Source organism: Thunnus maccoyii, chromosome 19, assembly GCF_910596095.1.
Source record: "Thunnus maccoyii chromosome 19, fThuMac1.1, whole genome shotgun sequence".
Lineage (NCBI taxonomy): Eukaryota > Metazoa > Chordata > Actinopteri > Scombriformes > Scombridae > Thunnus > Thunnus maccoyii.
This window is the reverse complement of record NC_056551.1, coordinates 15,964,921-15,976,902: the sequence shown is the minus strand read 5'-3', so window position 1 is coordinate 15,976,902 and position 11,982 is coordinate 15,964,921. Positions and strand designations below refer to the sequence as shown.

The window sequence follows — 11,982 nt, the reverse complement described above, 5'->3', positions numbered from 1 at the left end:
TTTATGCAGGATAATCAACTGACAAGATGCCCCACAATGAACAAAATAACAATTTGAATCTTTGTACTAGTGTTTATGTCAGAAAAGGAATTTTTAATGCTAATCTGCAAATATCATGTTCAATTAATACACCTGGTAATTTGACATTAAAACTTCAAGAGGCTTCAGTGATCTTTGAAATGGGCCTGTTTGGACAAAAGCAGCAGTGTGCTGCTGCTGCGTGTGTGTGTGTGTGTGTGTGTGTGTGTGTGTGAGTGTGTTTCTGCTCAGATGCAGAATTTAGCAAACCTCTGAGAATCTTCCACCTTACAGGAGAGAGACACATCTCCTGTGAACCTGACACCAATACAAACAAGTTCAGAGACAGACACACAGAGGTAAACAAGGCTGGGTCGAGTTTCAAGAGACGGCCTGTCTGTTCAAACAGCCCGAAACACACACAGAATAACACACTGCAACACCAAAAATACAACACGTGGTAGAGAAATGAACATGATGAATGATAAAATAATCAAAAAACCTTTACTGTAACAAGTTTATAGATGTATGTTAACATTATTTAATGGTGTTTTGGTCAATGTATAAGGCTGATGACTAAAAGGTCAAAGGTCACCTGAAAGGTCACTTAATAATCCTCAAAAACAACCTACCTGTAGATGATTCACACAAGGAAAAAACAATAAAACTCAAGTTGCACCAGTGAATCTAGACATGAGGTAATCTGTGGTTGTCAGTGGTGAAATGTCTTTGTTCTGTACGTTAGATTCAGTGCAAAACCACAGATGTCTCAACTTGAAACATGTCAGCCTCACGTAACACTTTGCTCATTGTTACACTGAATTGAATCAGAAGTGATTTTCTGGACTGTTGCATCAGTTGTTTACTGCCGATTTTCCGTCAGGCACCATCGGTTTGTTGCATCATTGCCAATCGGTGTGAATGGATGATGGCTTGCCACAACATGTCCTGCACACAAACCTAAACTCTTCTTTAATAATTGTTTCCCCCAACTCACTTTCACACTTTCATGCCACTCAAGTGATTATCCGTGTTATTGTTTTATGATTATTTTATTTGTAAAAAGGTGCGATGGATGTACAGGGGCCTAACAAGACATCCAGGGAGAGATCCTCGTCTTCCACACCCTCATCTCGATGCTGTGATTGGATGATTGGATGGAGCAGGATCCCTGAAGTGTTGGGTCATCTTCCAAAAGGTTTTCCATTCATTTTGAGGCGAGAGCACAGAATCTGCTCACACTGGGACAGATGTACACAGGAGTCACAACGATCAGGTGGAAGGCGGGGAAACCAGTCACTTTAGGAGAACGTAGTGCAGTATCCTGTTAAACAGGTGAGTGTCATTTTGCATGCACAATTTTCCATTCAATTAGAAACGCTGCAATTTTTGCATGCACACAGTACCAGTCAAATGTTTGGGTGTGTCCAACTTTTGACCGGTACTGTATCTCACATCTTGGGTGACTAGTTTTGTAGCCATGTCTTTTACAGTGGCAATATTATGGCACTGACTGCCTTTATTAGACAATATGAGACTCTGCTTATAGTCAGGTTGCACATTTACATGTTGCTTTAGATACAGAAATAGTGGGATGAGCCGCTCTGCAAGCCCTTTCATAAAGTGACATTCAACATACAATCATATCATTGTGTCACCACTTCATTGGTATCTGAAAACAAAATGTGCGCAGGAGTTTGCAGTCAGTGAGACAGTAATACACAGACAGTTAAGGGCGGATCCATTCATTAGACGATTAAATATCAATTAAAGGTAAGAGGCTTTATTTACTATAGAAAACTACTTAGAGAAAAAAGAAATTTCACATATACACGAGTCCACTTCATTTTCTCTTAACTAATTGTGTATTTTAATGACTTACTGTAATGTGGTTAGATTATTGAATAGATTGTTTTAGAAGTTCAAGTACTAAATGAGTGAAAAGTTTAATTACAAGTTACAAGTTGTTACAAGTTTTGTTCCCACAGAAAATAAAGCTGTTGATGCAGCTTTGAAATATAGTTTTAGTATCACAGCATCATGTTTGCTTTTTCAATTTCTGATCCAGCTGTTAAAATATGCATGTTTCTTTTTCCAAGGCCGCTTGCCTTACTTAATTTTTTATTGTCTTACTGTGGTTTTCTACAGAGGGCATTGAAAGGAAGTATATTGCGTAAAATAGAAGTGTGACGACCGATAAAACTTTAGAGTTTAGAAAGTCACAGTTTCCTTCCAGTACACTGAGTAACTGCAGTGTGTGATGTAAAGGGTTAATACAGAGTGCACAGTATTTTGTAACTCAGGGAAGGTGACAATGTGTAATACTGACTGGTGCTTTTAATCTTAACTGTGGGTGGGTGATGTGAACTCTAAGATACAAACCTTGCGTCAATGTAAACTTTATTATTATTATTATTAGATTAGGGAAATTTGGGTGTTCAAAGTGCAGAAGTACACAAAGCAGTCATAAAAACAGATATCATTACAACCATACAATATGGTAATATATATACAATAAGTATATAACGCTCTCCTCTTCTTATACAGTACACGATGATGATGAATATCATCATCATCATCATCACACACACACATCCACATCTCCTGTCCCCCAGCTGTATAGCAGTGTATAAGACGGGGCTTTCCCGTGCTTTATTTCTCACATTTCACAACACACCTGGCACAACACACACACACACACACACACTCACACACGCAGACACTTACCCTAACCATAACCTTTAACCATTGACCCAAAAATCAGCTTTTACCCACTTGGGGACACAGCTGTTGTCCCCGGTTGGACAAGCTATCCCCAATTAACTGGTCTTAAGTTTGAAATTTGTCCATGAAAGTAGCCACTGACAGACAGACAGACACACACACACATGCACACACACACACACACACTCACACACACACCATGCTGTAGATGACACTTGTTGTGTGATTGACCAAAATAAAATGTTTTTGGAAATTAAATGGACTTTTCTCCTTTTTTCATAGGGAAGTATATGTGGTCAATTTTGACCCATAACACAACAGATATCACAATAATTACTCATTTTAATGTATAAGAAAATGTAAACAAGTTATTTTAGGATTTATTTTGTTTATCAGATCATCTCATGGACTTATTATCCTATTCTGTCCATCATAAGCAATAAAACAGATAAATTATGCCTATTTTAAACTAAAAATGATTTGTACATTGTAAGTTAAATGTGGTCTAAGGTACATAAAATATCAAAGTAAGTATATATATTATGGTTAGTCACTTAGCAGATAAAACATTTTACTGAATGATAATTAGTGTTTTTTCAGTGCTTGTTAATGAATTTAAACACGGGTCAAATTTGACACAGCATTATCACGTGGTGTTTGTCTACTGTCTCTGACACCTGGACCTGATATGTGTTTGTCTGGCAGATCTTTATTCCTCTGGCTGGTGTCCTCTGACGACAACACTCTCTGATTTGGCCTTCATGGCGGTTCTCTACATCAACTCCTCTGTGCTCTTCGTCTCTCACAGACCCATCAACTACACGGATGGTGAGAGGACGGTGTATGAGCATTGCAAAGACATGCCTGCTGTACTCATTTGGTACCTGGGCCTGCAATTCATTAACATGTTCCTGGGCATCCCGGCCAACATCATGGTGCTGTGGCTCATCCACAAGAACAAGGGTGACTCCTCCACCTCAGATATCTTCATCTTCCATCTGGCAATTTTAGATGTCCTCTTCTGTCTCATCCCTCCCCTCGAGCTGGCCAACATCGTCTTCCTCACCACCAGCAGCACCTGGTACGTCCTGCGCTTCTTCTATGGAATGAAAGACTCCTCGCCACTCTTCCTCTCCTGCATCTGCCTGGACCGCTACATGGCTGTGGTCCACCCCATCACCTTCACCGAGCTCAAGGACCGCCAGCACAGAGCAGTCCTTGCCATTGTGGTGTGGCTGATCATTCTGGCCTACGCCTCTGCGAAGTGTGTGGGCAACATCGTCAACTTCGAGAAGGTCTTCACGGGGATGATCCTCGCAGCATTCGCCTTCATGGTGTTCTGCAACATCTCCATTCTCCTGGCGCTCCGGCAGTCGGGGCCCGGCAGAGATGAGATGCACCCTGTGAAGAAGAGGGCCTTCAAGATGGTCCTCATCATCTTGGCCATCATTGTGTTCAACTACTTCCCACCTGTTGCACTGTTCCCCTTCCAGCACTACTTCTCTCCCAAAGTGTTTCGTTGCTACATTCACTATGTTGCCTTTGGCTTGATGGACTTCAGCAGTAGCATTCAGCCCTTGCTCTATCTGTCCAAGGAGAAGCTGCCATGGAGCTGCTGCCAGACCAGCACAACCCAAACCCAATAGACACATAAATGTTTGCCATTTTTTTGTGGTCTGGAAGTTGTAAATTGAATGCATTCTTTTGTGATATAAGAGAATAAGTTATGTTGCTGCTTGATCAGATGTTGCTTATAGATAAAAATGTTAATAATGATGTATTATGCAGTGGTTCATACATACAGTACCAGTCAAATGTTTGGGTGAGTCCAAACTTTTAACTGGCACTGTATCTTGCATCTTGGGTGACTTCTTCAATTTTGTAGCTGTGTCCGTGGCAATGTTCTGGCAATGACTGACTTTATTAGACAATATGTTCTGTGGTATATGACGCTGTGTTTATAGTCAGGTTGTATATTTACATGTCACCCTTAGATACAGAGATAGTGGGATGTGCCGCTTGTTGACATGGTGGAAACACGAAGGTGACACTTGCAAACAATTCTGCGAGCCCTAATACACAGACAGTTAAGGGCAGAGCGGATCCATTCCTTAGATGACTAAATATCAATGAAAGGTAAGAGGCTTTTTTTACTATACAAAACTATTTAGAGAAAAAGAAATTTCACATATACACAAGTCCACTTCATTTTTTCTTAACTAATTGTGTATTTTAATGACTTATTGTAATGTGGTAAGATTATAGAATAGATTGTTTTAGAAGTTCAAGTACTAAATGAGTGAAACGTTTTATTTTAATGTTACAAGTTGAAGCAGCTTTGAAATATAGTTTTAGTATCACAGTATCATGTTTGCTGATTCAGCTCTTTAAATATGCATCTTTCTTTGTTACTTTTTCCAAGACTGCTTGCCTGACTTCATTTTTTATTGTTTTACTGTGGTCCTTGGTATCATTAGTATGTTTTGCCTGACGAGTGAAGAATTATTTTTCTACAGAGGGCATTTAGAGGAAGTATGTTTTGTAAAATAGAGATGTGATGACTGATAAAACTTTAGAGTTTAGCAAGTCCCAGTTCCCCTGAGGTACATTGAGTAACCGCAATGTGCCACTTAAAAGTTTCAGACAGAGGTCACAGTATTTTGTACGTCAATAGCTACAAGGAAGGTGACAGTGTGTAATACTGACTGCTGCTTTTATACAGTATTTCATCTGAATTGGGGGTGGGCGATATGAACTCTGAGATACAAACCACAAGTCAAGGTCAAGGTAAACTTTATTATCCCAGATAGGGAAATTCAGGTAGTCAAGGTGCAGAAATATACAGAGCAGTCATAAAAACAGATATAAATACAAATACACAATATGTAGTCCCCCCTTTCATCTACCTAACACACACACACACACACACACACACACACACACACACACACACACACACACACACACACACACACACACACACACACACACACACACACACACACATATCAGACCATGGTCACTTTTGGGGACATTACATAGACTAACATTGATTTCCTGAGACTTACCCTAACCCTAACCTTAACCGGTTACTCAAAAATCAGCTTTTTCCCTTTGTCTCCAATTGGACAAGCAATTAGACACACACAGAGTATTTCCAAACACCCTTACTCTAGCATACTGTACACTGACAAGCACTAATGTAGAGACAGATAACTACTTCATACACAGTGGGCTACATGATCCCTGAGAAACAATCTCTGAATCAGCATTAGAACCAACTAATACCAACTAAAAACCAACTAAAATATATTGCACCATACAAGTGTTGCACAAAGATCACTTTGATCATCCTTTCTTTGGACCGATAGCTTAGTTGGAACCTGTTGTGTAGAGAAGCGCTGAGAATATGCCTTACTCACAATGTGGTCTTTACACACCTGAGCAGCTGTTATCTGGTCACACCCAATGACTCTACTCGCCATTTTGATCATGTGTTGCAACTTATCCTGGTCTTGGGTGCATGTTACCAATCACACAAATCAGGCAAGTTGCTCTGAAGGACAGCCTTGTAAAACAGTTGCAGGACACACCGATCAACATTAAAACTGTACAGTTTTTGTAAGAACATTCACTGTTACAGTGTTTTGACCTTCACAGTAACACATTTGTTGAACTTCAACTGTTCATCAATTTCTATCCCTAAGTATTTATAAGTATGAACCTTTTCAATGGGTACATTGTTGACATTGGTGAGTGGGACTTCTCCTCCACTACATCTAAAATCTATGACCATGTCCTTTGTTTAAGTCACGTTAACCTCAAGGAAATTGTCAGAACACCATTTAATGAAGGTCTCTACCTCCTCCTCAAAACCACCCAAGGATGAGTAGTCAGGCTTTAGGAACCCTACCAAGGCTGTGGTGTATACAGTATGGGAGACAAAGCGAGGCCCTGTGGGGCCCCTGTATTTATAAACTTAGGGGAGGAAATAGCTGTTTTGAATCTTACCTGCTGGGTAGAAAATCATTAATCCATAGAATGAGCCTTGGATTAACTCTAAAATCCATCAGTTTGCCTACCAGCAGGTGGGGTTGGATGGTGTTAAATGAACTGCTACAATAAATAAACTCACCTTCACAAGACTGTGAGGTTGTTTCAGGAGTTCATATACTGTTGGTCACTGTCAGCAGTCCGTCTTCAATACCTGCCTGGTATGAAAACCAATAAGGATCCAAGAATGGTGACACTTCAGTGAGATGTTTTAACACTATCTTCTAAAAACACTACATAGGTTCTGAGGTTTCTCTTGTGTCATTGGATAATGACACAAGAGAAACACAACCAAGTGCATCAGTGCATCCCCCACATCACAACCATACCTATATATTTGTAATGTAAGCCCTGTGAATTCTCTTTATTGATCTTTATCACATAACTGACACTTTTGAGTATCACCCCTGAGTGATTCATATACAGCATTATCACATAGTGTTAGTCTATTGTCTCTGACACCTAAACCTGATATGTGTTTGTCTGGCAGATCCTCTGGCGACTACGCTCTCTAATTTGGTCTTCATGGAGGTTCTCTACATCAACGACACAAATGCCGAGATGACGGTGTATGAGCATTGCAAAGACATGCCTGCTGTACTCATTTGGTACCTGGGCATGAAGTTCATTAACATGTTCCTGGGCATTCCAGCCAACATCATGGTGCTGTGGCTCATCCACAAGAACAAAAGTGACTCCTCCACCTCAAATATCTTCATCTTCCATCTGGCGATTTTAGATGTCCTCCTCTGTCTCATCCCTCCCCTCGAGCTGGCCAACATTTTCTTCCTCACCACCAGCAGCACCTGGTATGTCATGCGCTTCTTCTATGGCATGATAGAATTTACACCACTCTTCCTTTCCTGCATCTGCCTGGATCGCTACATGGCTGTGGTCCACCCCATCACCTTCACCAAGCTCAAGGACCGCCAGCACAGAGTGGTCCTTTCCATTGTGGTGTGGCTGATCATTCTGGCCTACGCCTCTGTGGTATGTGTGGGCAATATCATCTACTTAGAGGTCTTCACGGGGATGATCCTTGCAGAATTTGCCTTCATGGTGTTCTGCAACATCTCCATTCTCCTGGTGCTCCAGCAGTCGGGGCCCGGCAGAGATGAGATGCACCCTATGAAGAAGAGGGCCTTCAAGATGGTCCTCATCATCTTGGCCATCATTGTGTTCAACTACTTCCCAGCTGTTGCACTGTTCCCCTTCCAGCACTACTTCTCTCCCAAAGTGTTTCGTTGCTACATTCACTACATTCCCTTTGGCTTTATGAGCTTCAGCAGTAGCATTCAGCCCTTGCTCTATCATTGCAAGGAAAAGCTGCCATGGAGCTGCTGCCAGACCAGCACAACCCAAACCCAATAGACACATAAATGTTTGCCATTTTTTTGTGTTCTGGAAGTTGTAAATTGAATGTATTTTTTGTGTAATGTAGGAGAATAAGTTATGTTGTTGCTTGATCAGATGTTGCTAATAGATGAAAAAGATGTATTATGAAGTGGCTCATACATGTTGTACCAGTCAAATGTTTGGGTGTTTCCAAACTTTTGACTGGTACTGTATCTAGCATCTTGGGTGACCTCCTCAGTCTTGTAGCTGTGTCTTTGACAGTGGCAATATTCTGGCACTGACCTACTTTATTAGACAATATGTTCTGCGGAGATGAGGCTCTGTTTATAGTCAGGTTGCATATTTACATGTCACCCTTAGATACAGAGATAGTGGGATTTGCTGCTTGCTGACATGGTGGAAACACATGTTAGGTGACACTTGCAAACAATTCTGCGAGCCCTTTAAGAAAGCAGCTTTCAACATACAATCATATTGTGTCACCACACAGTTCTACATTGGTGTCTGAAAAGGAAATGTGTACAGGAGTCTGTGAGTTAGTGAGACAGTAATACACAGACAGTTAAGGGCAGAGAGGATCCATTCATTAGACGATTAAATATCAATTAAAGGTAAGAGGCTTTTTTTTACTATACAAAACTACTTAGAGAGAAAAGAAATTTCACATATGCATGAGTCCACTTCATTTTTTCTTAACTAATTGTGTATTTTAATGACTTATTGTAATGTGGTAAGATTATAGAATAGATTGTTTTAGAAGTTCAAATACTAAATGAGTGAAAAGTTTTATTTTAATGTTACAAGTTGAAGCAGCTTTGAAATACAGTTTTAGTATCACAGTATCATGTTTGCTGATTCAGCTGTTTAAATATGCATCTTTCTTTGTTACTTTTTCCAAGACTGCTTGCCTGACTTCATTTTTTTTGTATTACTGTGATCCTTGGTATCGTTAATATGTTTTGCCCGACGAGTGAAGAATTATTTTTCTACAGAGGGCATTTAGAGGAAGTATATTCTGTAAAATAAAGGTGTGATTGATAAAACTTCAGAGTTTAGCAAGTCTCAGTTCCCTTCCAGTACACTGAGTAACCGCAGCCTTCTCTTAAAAGTTTCAGACAGAGTGCACAGTATTGTGTACCTCTATAGCTACAAGGACGGTGACAGTCTGTAATACTGACTGCTGCTTTTATACAGTACTTCATCTGAATTGGGGGTGGGTGATATGAACTCTGAGATACAAACCACAAGTCAAGGTCAAGGTAAACTTTATTATCCCAGATAGGGAAATTGGGTGGTCAAGGTGCAGAAATACTTGCCTAACCTTGGCCCTTACCCTAAACTTAACCACTGACCCAAAAATCAGCTTTTTTTCTTTTTCCCTTATGGATATGCAAGTGCTATGTCATTAATATCTAAGTAATGTACTGTAGATACTGTATGGTGATACTGTATGGTTGACATGTTCATTTCACTCAGGTTGAACTGTCAAGTTTAGTGGCATTTAAGACCAAGAAAAGGCAACATTTACGTTCTATCACAATATTACAATAACCAGTTGCAAATTATATTTTGTCAAATATGAACATTATATCAATATATAGATGCATATCACACAGACATTCTTTTATACTCAAAGTTTAAAGAGCCAAAAACCAATTATATCACAATACAACACTGTTACACTATATAAAAACTTAAACAGTGGTTCCTGACCTTTTTTGCTCGTGACCCCATAAGATCAATCACCAGTGACCTTAGTAGAGGCCTGAGCTGTAAGCAGTTCATCCTAAGGGTGATTTTTTTTCTTCTTAGATGTTTCATTTAAAGGATTTCTAGAGGCCATAAGTGGTGAAAGTATCCTGTATATAACAAGAATAAAACATTTTTGTGTATCTTTATTTTCTTATCATCTTGTGACCACCTAGATGTATCAAGTTGGGAAACTCTGCAGGGAGGTGCCATTTCCTGGCACATATCGACTCTAATAAAAGAATAACAATTTTATTTTATAAATTCATAAAATGCGTATTCCAAGTGTCAGTCAGGCAACATTGAAAGCTACTTCTTAAAATAGAGTATCTTAGATTTTTCTTTCTTGAAGGCAATCTGGTGCAAAACCAGTTAACATGTAGTTTCCTTTTCTATGTGAAGTAAACTATTGATTGGACATAGTCTATGTATTTAGTATAGATAAAGGGTTTTCAAATACATGAGCCCAAAATCTCATTACAATTGGATAATGACACAAGAAAAACATAACCAAGTGCATCAGTGCATCCCCCACATCACAACCATACCTGCACAGTTGTAATGTAAGCCCTGTGAATTCTCTTTATTGATCTTTATCACATAACTGACAGTTTTGAGTATCACCCCTGAGCGATTCTTATACAGCATTGTCACATGGTGTTTGTCTATTGTATCTGACACCTGAAAATGTGTTTGTCTGACAGATCTCTGTTCCTCTGGCTGGTGTCCTGTGACAACTACGCGCTCTGATTTGACGTTCATGGCGGTTAACTACACTGACCTCTCTGTGCTCATGGTCTCTCACAGACCCACCAACCTCACCAACGACACGGATGTTGAGGAGACGGTGTATGAGCATTGCACAGACATGCACGAAGTACTCATTTGGTACTTGGGCCTGCAGTTCATTAACATGTTCCTGGGCATCCCGGCCAACATCATGGTGCTATGGCTCATCCACAAGAGCAAGGCTGACTCCACCTCAGATATCTTCATCTTCCAACTGGCAATTTTAGATGTCTTCTTCTGTCTCATCCCTCCCCTCGAGGTGGCCAACATCATCTTCCTCACCAACGCCAACACCTGGTATGTCATGCGCTTCTTCTATGGCTTGAAAGACTTCTCACCACTTCTTCTCTCCTGCATCTGCCTGGACCGCTACATGGCTGTGGTCCACCCCCTCACCTTCAATGAGATCCAGGACTGCCGCCACAGAGCGTCCCTTTCTATTGTGGTGTGGCTGATCATTCTGGCCTACGCCTGTGTGAAGTGTGTGGGCACCCTCATCAAATTAGAGGTCTTCACTGTGATGATCCTTGGAGCATTTGCCTTCATGGTGTACTGCAACATTGCAATTCTCCGGGTGCTCCGGCAGTCGTGGCCCGGCAGAGACGAGGTACACCCTGTGAAGAAGAGGGCCTTCAAGATGGTCCTCATCATCTTGGCCATCATTGTGTTCAACTACTTGCCACCTGTTGCACTGTTCCCCTTCAAGCCCTTCTTCTCTGAAAAAGTGTTTACTTGCTACATTCACTACATTGCCTTTGGCTTGATGAACTTCAGCAGCAGCGTTCAGCCCTTGCTCTATCTGTCAAAGGGAAAGCTGCCATGGAGCTGCTGCCAGACCAGCACAACCCAAATCGAATAGATACATGAATGTTTGCCATTTTTTTGTGCTCTGAAAGTTGTAAATTGAATGTATTTTTTTTTTTAAAATTTAGAAGAATAATTTTTGTTGTTGCTTGACCAGATGTTGCTGATAGATAAAAAGATGTATTATGCAGTGGTTTACAACCTGGGGTCTGGTTCCCCCTAAAGGTGACTCCAAAGATTACATTTCTAGCCAAATGTGAGGATGAAAAAAGCATGTAGATAGAATATGCACAAAATTAATCGATAGCATTCTGGTAAGATTGAAAGACTTTTGGGAAGAAACACATTTTTTAAAGGATTGTTCACTCTTATCTATAGGCTATGTTGTATTTGCTTTCCTGGATGAACTAAATGTGTAAAAAGAACGTATTTGTACTATGTATTTAGTTAATAATTTTTCTGCACAGTGCCTTTCATTTTAAATAAAAG

At 40.3% G+C, this 11,982-nt stretch overlaps 3 protein-coding genes across 3 annotated transcripts; all 3 read left to right on the top strand.

Moving 5' to 3' along the window:
* The first annotated feature begins 1,089 nt into the window (after nucleotides 1–1,089).
* Nucleotides 1,090–4,643, top strand: LOC121886100 (proteinase-activated receptor 3-like). The gene is made up of 2 exons (XM_042396021.1): nucleotides 1,090–1,106; nucleotides 3,518–4,643. Exons 1-2 carry the CDS (start codon nucleotides 1,090–1,092, stop codon nucleotides 4,386–4,388), a joined length of 888 nt encoding a protein of 295 aa, XP_042251955.1. The 3' UTR covers nucleotides 4,389–4,643.
* A 70-nt stretch (nucleotides 4,644–4,713) lies between these two features.
* LOC121885256 (proteinase-activated receptor 3-like) lies at nucleotides 4,714–8,426 on the top strand. Its single transcript, XM_042394535.1, has 2 exons — nucleotides 4,714–4,878; nucleotides 7,286–8,426. The coding sequence occupies exons 1-2, from the start codon at nucleotides 4,872–4,874 to the stop codon at nucleotides 8,164–8,166; spliced, it is 888 nt and encodes a 295-aa protein (XP_042250469.1). The 5' UTR covers nucleotides 4,714–4,871; the 3' UTR covers nucleotides 8,167–8,426.
* Nucleotides 8,427–8,533: 107 nt separating this feature from the next.
* On the top strand, nucleotides 8,534–11,914 carry LOC121885255 (proteinase-activated receptor 3-like). Its single transcript, XM_042394534.1, has 2 exons — nucleotides 8,534–8,762; nucleotides 10,605–11,914. The coding sequence occupies exon 2, from the start codon at nucleotides 10,661–10,663 to the stop codon at nucleotides 11,546–11,548; it is 888 nt and encodes a 295-aa protein (XP_042250468.1). The 5' UTR covers nucleotides 8,534–8,762; nucleotides 10,605–10,660; the 3' UTR covers nucleotides 11,549–11,914.
* Nucleotides 11,915–11,982: the final 68 nt, after the last annotated feature.

Coding starts and splice junctions, on each gene's coding strand:
- LOC121885255 (XM_042394534.1), top strand. CDS start 10,661: ATGGCGGTTAACTACACTGACCTCTCTGTGCTCATGGTCTCTCACAGA.